General features: G+C 41.9%; 1 protein-coding gene across 3 annotated transcripts in view; it reads right to left on the reverse strand.

Annotated features, from left to right (window-relative positions):
* Positions 1–14921: 14921 nt before the first annotated feature.
* Positions 14922–19856, reverse strand: part of LOC311142817 (uncharacterized protein) — a 28083-nt gene continuing 23148 nt past the window's right edge. For all 3 annotated transcript variants that reach the window (XM_084178508.1, XM_084178509.1, XM_084178507.1), the window contains exons 9-11: positions 17797–19607; positions 17530–17566; positions 14922–17375 (exon numbers count right to left, since the gene is read on the reverse strand). In XM_084178508.1, coding sequence (XP_084034634.1) covers positions 15574–17375; positions 17530–17566; positions 17797–19607 — 3650 coding nt within the window. In that variant the 3' untranslated portion in view covers positions 14922–15573. The remainder of the gene's footprint in view (positions 17376–17529; positions 17567–17796; positions 19608–19856) is intronic.

The raw sequence follows: 19856 nt of genomic DNA on the forward strand, positions 1-19856 counted from the left end.
TTTGGCCTACACATTATACAGTACCTTGCAATACACTTGTCATGCACTGCGCTCTTCTGCTGCGACTCCATCAGTCCATCCCATGCTTCCCCAATACATTTGTAGTTTAGTTAAAATTCTGTAATGCTAGTATACCAGTCTATAAACCCTCCCTGAGTGAAAGAGAATTTGTTACTGAATTATCACTCATCAATGATTTGGAGGAAACCAAACCCTGTTTTTCTCCCAGTATGTAGCATTTTTCTTTTTCTTTGGTAAAACTGTTTAGGCCTATACTAAATAACAATCGCTCTCCTGGAATACAATGCAATCCTTTTCGATTGTATTATATTATATTGTATTCTGTGAATCTTTGAGTATTTTCCAGACAAATGGATAGCAATAAAGTACAGAATATGTCCAAACTGATGCGTAAAGGCGCATAGCTTTCTGTAAGCATGAGCAAGGCCACTGTCCAATTTGATATAAAATATTAAGGACTCTTTATGCTACTTTTAGATTGACAATTATTCCTTTATAAAGCCATAGTATGGCTTTATATATTATCCATTGCCGCTTTTATCAATTTTCATAATTTGACAACATGTCTGGCTATAGATTATCATATTAGAGGTTCTTCGAAATACAAACTTTTGGTATGCCAATTCTTCTTAAGACCTGCCTAAACACAACCAATGCACTTAGGCCTACAAAGCTGTTTTACTGTTTTGAAAACAGGAGGATATTTGAAATATTTATTTGTATGGCTGTGGACAGGTGGAGGATATCGGGACAGTAGCCTATTATGCCCAGTCTTAAATAGTTGGATAACAAATATAGGCTGTAATAATCAGTGTAAAACTATTGACTATAAAAGTGTGCGGTTTTCTGTCGATTTATAAAGCTTGTGTCAAGGAAGATCCAAGGCAGGTTGGATTCATTTGCATACAGGGAGGGACCAGGGAATCTCGTCACAGTATAGACACTGTGGGCAGATAAGAGACACATTTTATTACCATGTGTAGATCCAACAAATCTCAATCAGATAGTGATCGGATCATCTTGATCGGATGACGACAACCACATGCTATTGCAAGGTGTAACCAGGACTAAAGGGAATGGACAAGTACATATGATGATAGATGTGATATAGTTCCATACTACAATCTGGCCACACAATATTTACAGATTTCTCGATTTACTTTGCTGGAACTGTCAGGGTTTATAAACCGCTTATAAAGCACATACAGTGCATTCAGACCCCTTGACTTTGTCCACATTTAGTTTTTTTCCCTCATCAATCTACACAAAATACCCTATAATGACAAAGCAAAAACAAAAAAGAAATGTTTGCAAATTAAAAATAAATAAAATAAATAACGAAATATGACATTTACATAAGTATTCAGACCCTTTACTCAGTACTTTGTTGTAGCACCTTTGGCAGCGATTACAGCCTTGAGTCTTCTTGGATATGACGCTATAAGCTCGGCACACCTTTATTCTTCTCTGCAGATCCTCTCAAGCTCTGTCAGGTTGGATGGGGAGCATCGCTGTACAGCTATTTTCAGGTCTCTCAGAGATGTTCGATTGGATTCAAGTCTGGGCTCTGACTTGGCCACTCAAGGACAATCAGAGACTTGTCCCGAAGCCACTCCTGCGTTGTCTTGGCTCTGTGCTTAGGGTCGTTGTCCTGTTGGAAGGTGAACCTTCGCCCCAGTCTGAGGTCCTTAGCACACTGGAGCAGGTTTTCATCAAGGATCTCTCTGTACTTTACTCCATTCATCTTTCCCTTGATCCTGACTAGACTCCTAGTCCATGCCGCTGAAAAACATCCCCACAGCATGATGCTGCCACCACCATGCTTCACCGTAGGGATGTTGCCAGGTTTCCTCCAGACGTGACGCTTGGCATTCAGGCCAAAGAGTTCAATCTTGGTTTAATCAGATCAGAGAATCTTGTTTCTCATGATCTGAGAGTCGTTTAGATGCCTTTTGGCAAACTCCAAGCGGGCTGTCATGTGTCTTTTACTAAGGAGTGGCTTCCATCTGGCCACTCTACCATTAAGGCTTGATTGGTGGAGTGCTGCAGAGATGGTTGTCCTTCTGGAAGTTTCTCCCATCTCCACAGAGGAACTCTGGAGCGCTGTCAGAGTGACCATCGGGTTCTTGGTCACATCCCTGACCAAGGCCCTTCTCCCCCGATTGCTCAGTTTGGCCAGGCAGCCAGCTCTAGGAAGAGTCTTGGTGGTTCCTAACTTCTTCCATTTAAGAATGATGGAGGCCACTATGTTCTTGGGGACCTTCAATGCTGCAGACATGTTTTGGTACCTTTCCCCAGATCTGTGCCTCGACACAATAAATAGATAGGTGTGTGCCTTTCCAAATCATGTCCAATCAATTGAATTTACCACAGGTGGACTCCAATCAAGTTGTAGAAACATAATAATAATAATAATAATATAATATGCCATTTAGCAGACGCTTTTATCCAAAGCGACTTACAGTCATGCGTGCATACATTTTTTTGTGTATGGGTGGTCCTGGGGTTCGAACCCACTACCTTGGCGTTACAAGCGCCGTGCTCTACCAGCTGAGCTACAGAGGACAACAGCTCAAGGATGATCAATGGAAACAGGATGCACCTGAGCTCAATTTCGGGTCTCATAGCAAAGGGTCTGAATACTTATGTAAATAAGGTATTTCTGTTGTTTATTTTTTAATACATTTGCAAAAATGTCTAAAAACCTGTTTTCACTTTGTCTTTATGGGGTATTGTGTGCAGATTGATGAGGATTATTATTATTTTTTAATCCATTTTAGAATAAGGCTGTAAAGTAACAAAATGTGGAAAAAGTCAAGAGGTCTGAATACTTTCCGAATGCACCGTATGAAGGACTTCACAAAGATGATGAATGTTGTTCCCTGAGGCCATTGTGCAATAAAACAAAATAATAATGAGAGTTCAAATACTGAACAAAATACATCTATTTCTTTTCGGGTATTATGGCACAAGGTTAAGAAAATCAAAAGCCTATTTCACCACATGCACACTTAAAGAAAGGGGACAGAAAGACATTTCATGTAACATGAAAAGAGATGGCAGTGTCGGCTTCTACAGGCCCACCATCATATGAGAGCATAATATTATTATATCTGACAAGGTGTTGCTGAAAGAGGAGGAAACGGGAGAGCAGGTGATAAGGGCAGTGGCAGGATGGAGATAAACCACCTGGGTGAGGTGATGATTTCATGGTGCTTCCCTTCACAGATCAGATTCACTCTGCTAACACCTCTCAGGAACACTGACCCAGAGAAAGATGGAGAAGCCAACAGGGGCAAGTGCTGCCACCACAGGACCATAGGCCTCTAGGCAGCACAATAGATAAATTGTGCAGCAGAAAGATACATCTGTTTCTTATCCTCCTTCTCAGAATGGGTGGAGGGGTATCAGAGTACTGGAGCACTCTTTATAAATGGGTGACGCTTAATTCTGAAAGTGGAGCAGCAGGAGAAAAAGGGGTTACTAAGGCAGTAACCTAATCACTTCAAATCACAAGGTAATCCTCCTTGCCCTCTGCTGGTAAAGGGGCACATTTTTACTGGGCCAACCTCCGTACAAGAGCAATCAGTGACCCATTGCTGATGCCTGCCCTGGCTTTAGGAGAGAGAGTGGATTTAGGGAACTATTAGCACTGCACACAGCTTTGGAAGAAACAGGTTCATCAATGTTATTCCTATACATGTGACAGAGATATCAATTCAACAGTAGGTCTGTCGAGTGCATAAAAAAGTGTTTCCGGTCTGATCGGCAGACTTTGCGCTGCAATAACTCAAACCAAATGGTCTATTTGTCGGTGGTTCTGAATTCTGGTCGGGCTGCCATTTCTTCCCTGCAAAAGGAACCATGAAATAAAATCCAGTTAAGCCCATCTGCATTCCTCTCCAGAGTGAAGTTAAATTAATTAAGTTAAATACTAGCAGTGTATGGACATGGTTAGTGCCACAGGTCTTACATCAGTGCAGAACCTTGACATCCAACAGGAAACCAGCACAGAAGTTTAATTATGGCAATTCCTTGTTTTGATTGGAGAAGGCATTTCTTGCTTGGTATAGCAAGGGGCCTCAAAAACAACCAACCAAAAATATTCAACATTAGAGATCAAGAGAGGAGTACAACTGAACTGAAACGAGGTCCACCTTTATTACTGCATGAGAGGGGTTGAGAGGTATACATTACATTTTAGTCATTTAGCAGACGCTCTTATCCAGAGTGACTTACAGTTAGTGAGTGGATACATTTTTCATACTGGCCCCCCGTGGGACTCGAACCCACAACCCTGGCGTTGCAAGCGCCATGCTCTACCAACTGAGCTACACAGGACTGTGTAGAGCTAAGTTCCTTAGTGGGCTGTGGCCACCCAGCCTGATCTCATCGACTAGACGTAACATAGTAAAATAAATCCGGATCACTCAAATTAGTATGATATATTACGTTTGGTATGGTTACATAAGACAGATGGTTACTTAAGGCAAAAACAAAAGTAACGTGGTTGATTTGGGTGATTGTATAACGGGGAATGTCTAGCAACTCAAAGGTTGCGAGTTTGAATCTCATCATGGACAACTTAAGCATTTTAGCAAATTAGCAACTTTTCAACTACTTACTACTTTTTAGCTACTTTGCAACTACTTAGCATTTTAGCTAACCTTCCCCTAACCTTAACCCTTTAACCTAACTCCTAAACTTAACCCTAACCCCAAGCCTAGCTAACGTTATCCCGCTAGCTAACGTTACCCACCTAGCTAGAATTCGTAACATATCATACATTTTTCAAATTCATAACATATTGTACGTTTTGCGAATTAGTAACATATTGTACGTTTTGCAAATACTTAACATATAATAGAATTGTAATTCGTAACATATCATGCAAAATCGGTCATGGACATCCACAAATTAATACATGCCATACAAAACGTAACATATCATACTAAATGGAGTGTCTCTGATTTACGTACAGAATAATACAAAATGCACTGAGACCAGGTTGGGCCAACAGGGTTGGGGTAATTTCCATTTCAATTCAGTCAGTTCAAGATGTAAACCGAACATTTTCTCAGAGAGAAGCATTGAGGAAAATTATAATTTTAGTGTACTTCCTGAATTGAAAAAGAATTGACCACAACCCTAGTGGCCACATCCAGGATAATGGCCCCGGCTGTAGACTGTAATCCGGGAGGCAAACAAGGCTCCTGGCTTGTCGTTGACGACCCACAGCACAGCAGAGACAGAGACTGATCTGTTTGCTCAGCAGCTGACTGAGGACATGGAGATGTTCCTTTCACACTGAGCTGAGCACCAATAATCAACTCTTTGTCAGGGAGGGTTCTGCTGTTACAGTTCACAGGAAGAATACATTTCCTTTGTAGTCAGGGGCACCACTTTGGTTTTAGAAGTGGAGGGGGACATAACCTGGCGGGGGATCTGGGGGTCCTCCCGAGAATTGTTTTGGGCATCTAAAGCTAATTTCCTGCATTTTTACACAATCCAATATGCCGTCTCTATTTAGGAGAAAAAGTAAGCAAAAATGCCCACAGTCATCAAGCTAGGTAAGAGATCATTATTAAATATGTTTAAGTGATTGATAAGACTAAACTAGATCAAAGGTAATTTAATAATACATGTTGTAAATATACAAATACTTTTAATTGTCTTTATTAAGACATCCTCTATATCAAATTTCAGCCAGAGCCGACTGCACGCCCGACCCCCACCAGTCTAGTCAATAACTCAACTCTCTCCCAACACAATTTACTTCCCAGTTCACACCTTCAATTTTTTAAATTCCCAATGGAAAGGTTTGGAAACAAAAAACTAAACAAAAAAACCCACAAACACCTCAAATAACATTAACACACAGAAACAGCAAATCCTCCATATAATTAATCTCAGAGGCCTAATGGTACTGTAGAGCTCTTTTTACTTGCACACAATATAGCTGGGTCGCCCCGTCCCTATGGGTCCACGGCCCTGCAGCGCCCCAACCCAACACACCTCACTCAGCTTTAGGATCTTAGTGAAACATTCATTATTGGTTTCGGGTGTGTTAGGCCAAGGCCAGAGTGACAACCCACAGGATGGCAGACCCCCAGGGCCAGGACAGAGCAGCCCAGCCGCTAGGGATTGCCTAAATAGGTATCTCCCCTGACGTGGGCATGTTTTCAATACAGACTCCTGTAGTCATACTGTATTATATATAAGACATCCAGACCTTATGAAAGTTGCCCAGTATATCCTTAATCTTGTAATAAATCAAATCTAGTGATACATAACTTGACATTATGGGAGGATAACCAACCTTCCAATTAATGGCAATGCATTTCTTAACCGCTATTAATGCTTGGTTACACAGTTTCTTCAGATAACAGTCTCCAGTATCAACATTTCCAAGCAAACAAAAACAGGGATAAGGGAGAATTTGTAGACATGCTGAGATAAAAGAACATACTCTTTGCCAGAATTCAGCCAGCCTTCACAAGACCATAACATATGCAAATATGTCCCCTTTTGTGTTTTACACCTCCAGCAGAGGAATTACATTTCTGAGTGCATGTTATTCAGTTTCACTGGCATATAGTACATTCTATGGATGACCTTAAACTGCAGTAATTTATGTCTGAGAATATATGAACATGACCTGGCATTGAAACATATATGTATCCATTCATCATCTTCATCAATAGCTTCTACCAGGTCTTCCTCACATTTTAGTTTTACATTTTTTGTGTCATCGGGAAAAGCCTCTATCAACCCTTGATACAGTTTGGAAATCAACTTGAGGTTTGTCAGACTGCCTTAAAATAGCATCTGGCTTGTCCAGTGTTTGCTGCACAGAGATAATAAAGTGTTGTATCTGTAAAAATTCACCTCACCTCCGTCACAGACTGGTCTTCCCTGGCTGCCTGACCCTGCTGAGACCCCTGTCACCATCTGATCCTCCTACGATGAGGCATGACAAAGAATTACCTTGGTGTACATTTATACATTATATTATTCAAGAATAGAATCAATGGTTCAATAATTAAAATGACCATTATTCCCAGATCCCAGACTGTAGCTTTAAGCTTAAGATGCTGTCCCAAAGCTACTATAGGTCTACCCATCAATTCAAGATGGAACTTTGTATCATTCACTGATATTGTTCATATAGGCCTACTGCAAAACTCACCTGAGCTCCATAGACTGGTCTTCCCTGTCTGTCTGACCCTGCTGGGACCCCTGTCGCCATCTGATCTAGCTGAGACATGATGGGCATAGTGTTGTGTACTGACTGCACTAGAGGGCTGCATTCCCGCGGGATGCCTGCAGAGGTTCCGACAGAGATCAATGCTGCATGGTCGGCATTTTTCATCTGCGGCCGGGAGCGGGCTGTCAGACAGACGACTTTGGGATGAAATATGTTTGTTGTCCCACAGATTATTTGGAAATGGTCCTCTTTCTGCTTTGTATGCGTTAGCCTACCTATTGTATTAAAAGCACATATTTTTCGCATTATTCACACACTGCTTCAACTTCAGTAGCCTACCTCTCCTAGTTGGGCGTGAGAGTTCAAGTGCACCTAGTATGTGTGGTCTCATTTAAATAGAATAGGCTGCCTAAATGGGCGGGGAATCATGTGGCAGTTAACTTGAATATGTTTACTACAGTCTGTAAATAAATATTGATACTGGAAAGAAGTAGAGGGCGCTCAACCAACATGAGTCGAAGTACAATCAAAACATTTAATAATTGAAAAGGAAAAGGCCAACACACGCATAGGTTAGGCCACTACGGTGAGCGAGGGTTGCGCCTTTTCATTTTCAATAAATATTGATTACCCATTTATTTGTCTCTGCCTGCAAATCGTCCTCCTAAAAGGTAGGCTACATCCCATAGGACTATGCAAAACGTAGCAAGTGTCGCTGTCATCATTCTTGCTGCTTCAAGTTCAGTAGCCATACCTGAAAGATCAGGTGTGCGTGGTTTCAATTACAGTTTTTTCTGATTGGTTAAGCACATTTTTTGTAACTATTGGCTATTTTTGCAAAACTCTACACACAAATAAGAAAACCTTTCACCCAATTATCAAAACATTGTAGTTCTCTTGCAAAAGCGAACACAGCTAGATTAACTCTTCACACCTTCTTAAAAATTGTGTTTTCGTATCAAACAGTAAACACAAGCCATCATCTACTAAGCACACAATGTGCCAACTACACACTGATGGTATGAATACAAAACACATCTGGCTTTTGCTTTCTCTGTGTACAGATGTCAATTTGAGGTCATACTTTTGTCATAGTGTCATGTAAACATACAAGGATCCAAACTTCAAGTATTGGTGTTTATTCACACTCATCAAAACCAAGACAAAGTCAGAACACAAAATAGTAATTTCACAAAAAAAAGAAAAACAATCAGCCTACATCATGTCGTCTTTCTGGGTCCGGCCACAAAATTTCGTCCACATCGCATGCGATATCCTCCAGTCCAAGGCACCGGGGAAAATATCTCCTTGAATGCCGTATCCAGGCCTGACATGATGCCTGGTCAATATCTCCACATGCCTCCTCCATTGCCTGTAAAAGGGCTACCTGTTGATGAGGATGACGGTCGTACACTTTCCAGCGCCAGGCAGAGAAGAACTCCTCGATGGGATTTAAGAATGGAGAGTATGGAGGGAGGTTGAGTGCCATGAAGAATGGGTGGTCTGTAAACCAGTTGCGGACCAAAGCAGCCCTATGGAAACTAACATTGTCCCATATGATGACATATCGGGTATGCTCTGGTCTCTGAACAGTGAGCATGTCATGTAAGGTGTCCAGGAATGCAATAATGTATGCAGTGTTGTATGGGCCTAAGGTTGCATGATGGTGAACAACACCATTTTGGCTTATAGCTGCACACATGGTTATGTTACCACCACGTTGTCCTGGGACATTGATGATGGCACGGTGTCCAATAATGTTCCTGCCACGTCTCCTGGTTTTACTGAGGTTAAAACCGGCCTCATCTACAAAAAGTAGCTCATGTCCCATGGCATCTGCTTCTAGTTCCATCACTCTCTGGACAAGACAAAACAAATGCAACACATCAGGCCCATGCACAGCACTACAGTATGCACTTCCAAATTCAGAACCAATGACACTATAGCTTACCTGCACATAGTCATATCGCAGTTGCTTTACACGTTCTGTGTTTCTCTCGAAAGGAACTCTGTAAATTTGCTTCATTCTTATTCTGTGGCGCGCAAGTACACGACTTAGTGCAGAAATACTTACACTGTGTATATTTTGAAAGATGGTGTCATTATCAATTATGCGCTGCTGTATTTCGCGCAGTCTTATTGCATTATAGGCAATCACCATGTTCACTATATGGGTATCTTGCTCTGGAGTGAACATTCTTCCTCTGCCCCCAACATCTGGACGTCTAGCAATTCTGTAAAGTAACAATTTCAGTATTTTTGTATGTATGGTACTGTTGTGTTTCTCATTAGAGTATGGCAGTGCTACAAAGTAGGTACCGATTCTCATTTCGAAATGTCCTAATGATGCTTGCCACAGTGTAGCGGCTCAAATTAGGCTGAACCCGTTGGCCAGCTTCCCTCAGGGTCATCCCATGGTTGATGACATGGTCCACTATTGTAGCTCTGATGTCATCAGTTATTCTATTTCTTACTCTTCTTACCCTTCCTCTTTCCCCTCCTCGTCCTCTTCTTGCTCCTCCTTGTCCTCTTCCTCTAACTTCCTCTAACCCTCTCGCTTCTTCAACTCCACGTCCTCTTCCTCCAACTTCTTCAACTCCACGTCCTCTCCCTCGGCCTCCTCGGCCTCCTCTGATTCTCACTCTTCTCCCTCTTACTGCTCCTTCCATTGTACTCCACACAGACAGCTTACCTGTGGCTTATTTATAGTGCTTAGGCTGATTGCAAAGTGAACTAATTATCTACAACAGTTTTCACATGTGCAAGTGTGCCAGACAGTTGGCAAAATAGTGTTAATGATAGCCATACATGTGTATAATTTTGCTAGGAGTGTGTTGGAAATTTGGTAATTGAGTGTAAGCAGTGAGTTGTGTTTAAAGTTCTGCAAAAAGAGTGTTGTGTAGTGAATTGTGCCTACAGTTTTGCAAAGTGTGTGTTACAAAATTGTAAACTGAGTGCAAAGCAGTGTTTGTGCTTTTAGTTTTGCAAACTCAGTGAGTGGTTTTGCTATACGTATTAATAGTTTTAGAAATTGTGCTACAAGAATCACGATTAGCGCTTAAGCATTCAGAAAAAACTGTAAATAGAGTATAGGGTTCTTCAATTCTGGTCCTGGAGGGCCGAAACACTTCTGTTTTTTATTTCTACCTGGTAGTTAATTGCACTCACCTGGTGTCCCAGGTCTGAATTAGCCCCTGATTAGAAGGAGAGGATGAAAATCAGAGGTGTTTCGGCCCTCCAGGACCGGAATTGAAGAACCCTGGAGTAGGCTATAGCCTATGCATGGACAGAGAAGCAAGGGGCAGTTATCTTTCCAAGGAAATTTACTTCCTAAATATGCCTATGATTAGTCTATAGTTTACTACAATGCCTAGAAGTAGGCCTAAATATTTATCACCCATATTTCTCAGTCTGAAAACCTTCCCACTCCTAAAAGGTAGGCTATAACAGTGCAAGAGAAAGTGCAAGTCTCTCCAACTCTGCTCTCTTCAAACTACATCTAGCATATTTGCTGATATAGCCCAGTAATACAATATAGGGGCCATTCGAGAATCTCCAGTAATTTAACCTATTAGTTAAGTTATTTTTGTGCATTTGATATTGCCTATTGGGGGCAAAATTGCTGGGAGCATGACTGGCAAGTGACCTGCGTCACATACGCCTAAAATAACATTGCTGGACTGCGGTTGGGTTTGGGAACAGTCCTTGCAGTAGCGGTAGCGAGTCGGACAGAAAGGTGGGAGTAGAATTAAAAAATAGGGCCCGCGCAGACCTCTACTGTGCACCATGACAGTGAAGCTTGTAACGTTAGAGTTGTTTATTACTGTGTCAGTGTGAAAAGTAGGGAATTAGCTAGGGAAACTGAGAGATGAATAACGTTACATTGCCATACTGACTAATAAAACTCACATTGCACTGAAAAAACATCCGAATATCAATATTCAATCATTTGGCCGATGGTTTCATCATTTGATTCAGGTCTACTGTGATTGAGGCAAAAATAATAGATAACGTTAGCCAACTTTTGGCCAGCTCTCTAATGGTACATCAACTGGTGAAAGCTAGCCAAGTTCATTCACTTCTGAAACAGACAAAACAAAGGCAACAAAATGTTTCCGTACAAACAACAGCTGTTAGATAGTAATAATAGCCACTTCATATCTCTATCTGACAGATAACTAGAGGCTAGAGCTGACCTGGCCGTGGTAGCTACTAGCTAGCATAGCTTATCCATTCATCTCAGTCGACAGGGGATGAAACATTAGCTAACGTTACATGTCAGTTACAATACTAGCTCAGCACCGCAAATAAACACTAGTTTAAAAAAATTATGTTACGTTAAACAGCAGTTACCTTGCCAGCTACATCAGTCAACTAAAGAGTAGCCAGTTTCTGCTCTGCTTGCTTTTACAACTCAGAGAAAGAGCGCAACACATAGACACTGATCTATGCTCAACTCTCTGGTGCTGGTCCAGCCAGCGATCCTAAATCCAGCCGGCTGAAGACTCCAAACAGCCTACCCGACCGCTCAGAGGTGTCCTCCTGGCCCTAAAGCACACCGTTGCCGCTTTTTGTATCACATTGCAACGATAAAACTGGGGGGGCCAAAAATACAATTTCAGAATGTGTGTGTGTGTGTGTGTGTGTGTGTGTGTGTGTGTGTGTGTGTGTGTGTGTGTGTGTGTGTGTGTGTGTGTGTGTGTGTGTGTGGGGGGGGGGGGGGGGGGGGACATGACCCCCGTCCCCGTCCCCAGTGAAAGTAGCGCCCATGCTTGTAGTACACTACTACTAGGTGAGATCACCATTCTTTGAGATGGGGATGCACTGCTTCTTAATGCATAGATGGAAATAAACAGTTTCTACTGGGTGTTTGAGTCTCACTGTGCTGAAAGAATCACTGGGTCAGAAACATTATATTTCCAGTTTATTATCAGGTTGTTTTTGCCAAAGTACCATAACGGTTTATTGTGGTAACTTCAACTCCATTAACATACACAAATTAATACGATGTTTTGGTCAGGATCTACCTAAGATTATTAGTTATTTTACTAATCAAACGCTCCCCTCAAAACAATAGCTTCGAAACACAAAAGTTGATTTACAAGGAAAGGATGATATTATACCTATATGGGAATTACAAAGTCAGCTGGGTATCTGAAATATGAACACGTACTGAGAGCAAACAAGAACCCCAGTCCAAAGCTGCCCCTTCTGCTGAACACTAAAGACTGAAGACAAAAATCTGTCACGCAGATCACACAAATAACAATAATTTATTACTTGTGGAAAATCTGGTCAGTCCCTAGCTCCAAAACGTTGGAAATGACTGGGAAAATCTCCCAACAAAGAGCGGAACAAGGATTTGGCACATCTGCACAGCGTCAATCTTTTCACAAAACCTTCTCAGCACATCAGAAATGGTTGTCAGGATATATTCAAGAAGGCTATTTCCTGGCTTTTAAGACTTCTCTGTAGATGACAAACACAATGTAGAAAACGGAATACTACAGTGGTTTCTCTCGCCCAAAATTAGAAAATTGCTTTCATAGTATGTATTTTCAAAGTATAATGTCTACACCATAGTTATACATTTTGAAAAGCCCATTACTCTGCAAAAATACTACATATGTAACAAGTGTTTTACTGAGGACCATAAAATAGTTGATTTGTGGGAGCAATTATTGCATTGTTGTTTTGTTAATAGCTTTGTTTTACTCTGGTTCACAACCACTAACCCCAGAAAGAGCATAGGTTATTGCCCTAAACTGACCCAGAGCCCAAGGTCACACTGAAGACAGACTGATTGCCTCCCTTTGAGATTTGAAGATGTCGGCTTGAAAACAATTATCCAGTGATGGATGCCCAGTCCAGAGACTAGGCTGAGGATTTAATGAAAATCATCAACAGGCAAGAGGGAGCTTTAAAAAATAAACTCACCCCACATTCAACCTGGTCTCAGGGCAATTTGTAGGTACATTTTACACAATGTTCTCTCTAAGCTGCAAGCATGTGCAACTCCCCTGGACTGTGTTTAGGCTACAGTATGAGCAGTCAAAGTAGATGGGCTGGTTTTGAGATCAAAGTGAGAGCTTCATGTAGCCACATGTGCACATTTGTTCATATTCTTTGCTAGTTAGTGAGTTATTAGCCCAGTTATAGCTAATTTCTAGTCAACAATGGGGGAGTGGTGGCTTCCAACAAGAGCACAAAATGTGTGCATTTCTAGCCATATTTGAAAGCGAATCAGGTAGAGCTTTACTATGTCTTAAAGGGGAAGTGTTGAATTTTGAGACGGTCTTGAATAAGCTAAGTAGCCAATAGGCAATAGTTTAGCATAATTTGTCTGATTCTCTCTAATAATGGTATGGGAATAATAATGCATTTTATTTTGTAAAGTGGGTTCTTGCATCAGACACAACATTTTCAGTCACCTTGTCTGAAGGACAAGTGGATAAAGATGTTAATGTAAAGCCCTTTTTCAAAAGTCTCATGGAATGTAGGCATTGAACACCACACATTGGCTGCTACTGAATGATATAACAGCTATTTCCATGTTAAAATGTTATGGGATGCGTTTTCCTCCATTGTTTTTGATGGTAGCCCACTCTGGTAGGCCTACATTATGATCAAATAGCCACAGTAGCTTACTTGGCCACTGTTAAAACTAACTTAAAGCGGGTACAACCTCAGTGTTCACAGTAAACGTGCTCCGCTCAGCAGACCTGAAATTTGCTCAGTGCCTAATTTTCTTAGGGAAAATTAATTTTACGTAAGAGGTTAGGAGAACTAAAACGACAAACATTAGGAGAATTTACGTAAAAGGAGAATTAGGTTAAAGTTAGAAAAAGGGTTAGCTAAAACGCTACAGTTGTCTTCGACGCGACTCGAACACGCAACCTTTGGATTGTGAGACTGTCGCGGTCCCCCGACAAACCACCTTACTCAAAGTAACTAGACCATCAGTCCATATCATGTCTTGGAGGTGCATAAAAATATGTATAGTATGCTTCGAATGGCTCTGAGGCCAGGCTGCGCCATTCAACATGTTCAAGACATTAAATATGAACCATGTCATTGACACAGGAGGAATAACGCCATGTAAGTGAAGAATTAAGTGTGACCACTGGGAGGAAACAGATGAAGGTGGAAGTGCATAGGCCTACTGTACAATAAGCAAATATGAGATTGGAGACATTTCCCTTTGTTGTAGTTGTCTAGACTTGTTCATCATGTTTGATTGATTTGTCTTTAATAATATCCATTAAGTAGTAGACACCATCACTCAATGTGTAGCTATATACCACCTTCATGACACTAAGATTGTGATATTCCCATTAAAGATTGTAAACCGGTAAGACAAACAGAAAGCTTCATGGTTTATATGGCATAGGATCCCATATCAAAGGTGTGACAATTCTTACATTCTCCAATCCTCAACAGAGCTGACAGCTGTATTCAGTTGAAGTCTGACAAAAAAAACCATCAAATTAGTTCATTAAAATATGTTTTATAACTAAACATTTCTATATGAATAAAGACAAGGGTACTCTTAATATAGCCCAAATTAAATACAAATAGAATTTCCTCTCAAAATGTAGGCTTATAGCGCCCTCTTGTGACTGTGTTGAAAATCAATTTACTCATTATGGTAGGCCTAATACTGCAATGTGACAAATCATATTCAACAAGAACATTGGGTCTTTTTATAACTTTTTATTATTTTTTTTGACAAATATATATGAATGCTTAACTCTTAAGGAGTCAGTAATTGGAGAATTCTTCACAGAAAATTAACTCTCCTAAAGACCTAGGAAATAATCATAAAACATCTACATGACAGAACTAACCATTTCTATTTGTGCCAAGGAAAATGATACAATGATACAACTTATTAATTGACAGTGAATTAATGCAAGTGATTCTTAAATTCAGTCCAATGTTATTTGGTGCTGACAAAAATAAACGTTATTTCAAAAAGCCTGATGGGACTGTGTCATTTTCAGACATCTATATTCTTATGGTTCATTGGGTTGACTGTTAATTATGCATAAAGGCACACACGCATTGGTAACCCTCAGGTGAGCATTGCTTTTTTTGGCAAGACATTGGTCCCATTAGGCAGTACAATTATCCAAACAACTTAAACAAAAAATATATATGCTTGCAGGAAAACAAATGACCAAAATATTTAGATCATTCATGTATGCAGGGAAATGTCTTCTAGTAAGTTAAAAATTGTATTGAGACCTAAATTAGGTTGGATATTTACTCAAGGATACAGTGGGTCAGCAGTATAGGACACCAACTCAGAAACCTGCTTGAGAGCTTGAGGGAACACCAACTTTTTACAGAGGATGAAGTTCAGAAATGGACCTGGTCTCCTGCTGTATGAACCCCTGGAGGCTTCTCTTTCCCTGCCTGAAGGTACTCTCCCTCCGGGAAAATGGTAGTATGACAAGGAGCCTTAGGAGGGTTTCAATGTTACTAAAGCTCCTAATGTCTGATGCCTTCAGAGTGTCGAGCACAGTGGCTGGAAGATACCCGGACATGGGATCCAACCACTTCTCTCTCCAAGACTTCATCTCTGTGGGGAGTGATGCCAGGTCAGGCATGTCGTCTTTGTACATGCGGAAAACATGGGCATTTACACTGCTGTTTTCCACCTTTGACATGGCATAAGGCACAATCTCCAGGCACCTCAGGGTACTGAGGACCTTCTCTGTGAAGAGCTCACTGACCTCAACAATGGAGTGCTCTACCAACTTCTGACTCACCGCTATTTTGTAAAACTGACTCAGGGGTTCTAGAAGCGCAGAGTGCAACAGCGTTATCTGCAGCTTGGAAGCTAAAGTGACAGCTTCCTCAAACCAGGCATTGTGATGTGTGTCGATATCACTCTTCAATTCATTGAGGGAAGTTAGGAGGTCAGGCAAGCTATTCATAGCTAGCAACACATCTAGAGGCTTGCCCTGAAGAGATTGGCTCAGCTTTTTGGTCAAACTCAGGACATTCTTCAACACGACAGCCGAGAAGATGAACTCAAAACTTCTGACTTTATTGAAGTACAGCAGTGCTTGGCCAGTCCCTGAGCTAGTCTCCTCACTTTTCAGCTCATTCAAGCACAGCATGACTACCTCTAGAAGCTCTACCATCAACTCATGCATATCATTACTCTTCTCCCAGTTCTTGATAAGCTTGTCCCTAAGCTCATTACCCTTCCCCTCATTATGTTGGAACATGGCAATGATCATGTCTTCCAGTTTGGTCTGTCGTTCTGTGTCCTCTGTGAGCCATTGTAACATGTTTTCTACAGATGCTGCACAGTCTGCTGCTGCCACTGCAGGAGATGACCTGGCTAGCCACACATTCAGAGACACCGCAGAGCTGACTGTTCGCATGGCCAGGGGGTATTTCTGGGATATTACAGCAGAGACAGCCCTCATCTGAGACCCTACCTCACCAACACTTAGCAAAGCCTGCCCTCTACAGTACTCCATGTTGAGCCCCAATTTCTCTGATAGGGCTATTTCAATAGCATCAGCCAAGACAGCAGTGTCCTGGCTGAACGGGATGAAAGCTACAGTCTCCTCGCACTGAGTGTCCTGTTTGTCCAAGTACCTGATGCACAGGGGGACGTAGAGCTGTCCCTCAATCTCAACCGCCCGTTCCGTTATTATTGTAAAGAACTGTGAGTCCCAGAGTTCCTTGAGGATTTCCTCACGCACAGGTGGGTCGTAGAAAGACATGGCCTGCTTCAAACCTACGACCCCATCCTCTACTATCACAACACCGTCCTCTGCCTTCACGCCGTCCTCGGCTAACACGATGTCCACTGCTTTCACATTGTCCTCTGCAAACACAACTTCCTCTGTTATCACGCAGTCTTCTACTTTCACGCCGCCCTCTGCCACACCGCCGCCCTCTGCCACCCTGCCGCCCTCTGCCACCATAAAGTCCTCTGTGATCACAATGTCCTCTGTGATCATAATGTCCTCCTTTATCACAGCATCTTCCACTTTCACGTTGTCCTCTGCCTCTTCCTCTGCCTTCAGCTCTCCTGCAGGGAGTTGCTCTGACATACCAGCTTGGTGTTCCTCAACTGCCTGCTCATGTCTTCCATCAGGGTTTACATCCAAAGCTCTAAAATCTAAACAGAAACACACAAAGTTAATTCAACCACCTCCCCCCTTTCCCTCATTTTCACTCTCCTAAAAAATGATGCTTTATGATATCATATTCTACATGAACCATGTAATAGCACGTCATGATGAATGTTCATATGATTTAAAACTTTCACTTACCACTTTCCAGCTTCAGACCTTGAATTTGTTTCTTCACCTAAATCATATAACAGAAATCAATACATTTACAACACAATACATTTAATATGCATGTCTTGTCAAGTGGTGAGTGGTGTTGATGATGTATTGTTTCCTGTTATTATCGGTCTGTAAAACTGAAAATGTATAAATAAAATATAAAAATGTTTTATGCATACCTATACCAATAAAATCAGTCATAAATACATCAGCATTGGAATGCTAAAAGGAGTATTGCTGTTAATGTACCTGCTCAAGACATGGGCTGCTTTCTGGGTCAACTTCAATGCACTTCTCAATTACCTCCCCTAGTCTTTGAACAGTTGGGTAATGCATGAGAAGCATCACAGTATCTGTTTTGCTGCCCTTGCAGACAGTGTTCTTCAGCAGAGCTCTCATGGAGTTCAGGGTGGTCTTCATCAGGTCCCACTCCATACTGACGCTGGGTAGAACAGCCACCAGTCTGAGCAGCCTGGTCACCGTGGGATGGCGTTGAGACTCAGCGTGAAGCAGTATCTCAGAGATAGACGCTGGTGGTGAGACGTCTTGATATTTCTCTTTCCAGACAGAGGCCCAGTTACTGATATCCTGCTCTACTGTGTCAGGATCAGGGAGGTCGGACAGGTAGAGACTGTATAGCTTGTCTGTGGACTCTGCGCGGATTGGCTCTGAAATGGGCTGTGGATTGCAGGTGGGGAGCAGAGACAAGATTTTCAGGGCTTTTAAGTGACTGTCGGAGAAGTTGTACTTCATTTCATCAACGAGGCTGCTCAGTAGAGGAACACTCAAGTTGTCCTTGTAGTACATCTCTGGAGACTCGTAAGAGTTAGCTTTCTCTGGGAAACACACTTGCTGAGGGGCCACCTTGGATGCTAGTTGGAATGCTTCCTCAAACCAAGGTGAATGTACAGTGCTTATGTTCTCCAGCATCTTGTTCAGTGTCTCTATGATTGGTACGATCTTCTCCACTTCACAGATGATGTCAGCAGGGTTACCACAGCGGAAGACAGTGCTGCAGTTCCGAAGAGGAGCACAAGCGTTCTTCAGGATCACAAGTGTGACGACAAAATCTGTATCTCTCAAAGCAGTGGCGAGGACCTGTGCATGTAGCGACATAGTTCCAGCACCACGGGCACTAACTGAATCCAGGCAACTCAAGACTCCCTCCAATGTGTCAACTAGGAGATCAAAAAAGTCCTCCCTCTTCTTCCACCTGGAGCAACAGGTTTCTGGAATCTCCTCCAAGGCCTCCCGAGGTGTATTAAGTAACCCATCCACAGCCTGTGCTAGCTCTGCCTCTAGCCCAGGTGACCGGTCAAAAAACAGTAGGAGGTCTTCCACAATTTGCAGCATCTTTGTGACAGGTGGGCAGTGTACGCTTCCTGCTAGCCAACAGGCAAGACCACAAGACTCACTGGGTGTGATGACAGACAGAGGATAGCTCTCGAGGAACTCCAAAGACATCTTCTTCAGGCTGTGACAACCATAACCCATGCGCATTAATGCTTGTCCACGGCACTGACTCATTGGCAATCCCCAGTCTTCAGTTAGAGTCACAGAGAGATTCTTGGCTTGAACATCAACGTCACAGGTTTCAAAAAATCGCAAAAAACCAATGAGCTCGACCTTGGGGGCACATTCCCCAACATATCTGACAAAGACGGGCAGATAGCTCTTATTAGCAATTACAACTGGTTTATCTGTGATAAGAGAAAAGAAGGGGGACTCCTGTATTTCTGAGAGTATGACTTCCCTGATGGATTTTGTAAGCAGCTGTACCATTTCCTCCTCTCCTACGTTAAGCGTGAACTTGCCATCTCTTCCAAACCAGTGGCACATGCTGAGATCCTGGATGAGAAGGTCTTGATCTTCTTTGGAGAGTTCGGAAAGCTGGCACTTATTTTTCCCCAAACGTGCAGCCAGTCTGAACACTGCTTCCAAACTCTGCCGATTATCTCCAGTGTGCCCATTCTCATCCACCGCTTTAATTTCCTGGTCCTTTTTCTTGTCAGAAGACTGTTTATTCTCAAGCTCCTCTGCTCCATCTTTGTCATGATCCACTGAAAATATAAAAAAGGTGAATTAGTAAATTCTATTTACTCTACCATAGAGTTCATGTCATTAAAATAAAATGGAAAAATAATTGAGAATAAAATTAAGGTGATAGTAAGGTGAATGAGAACAAGTGTTTCACTTGACAAAACCTGGGCCCATCCCTATTACCAACATATACTAAATGGTAAGTGTTATTACACAGTTATTAGCTAATAAATACTAAATGATCACACAGGGATTAATTGAAACAAAGC

The sequence above is a fragment of the Coregonus lavaretus genome (assembly GCF_964263955.1).
Source record: "Coregonus lavaretus genome assembly, chromosome: 15".
NCBI classification, from domain to species: domain Eukaryota; kingdom Metazoa; phylum Chordata; class Actinopteri; order Salmoniformes; family Salmonidae; genus Coregonus; species Coregonus lavaretus.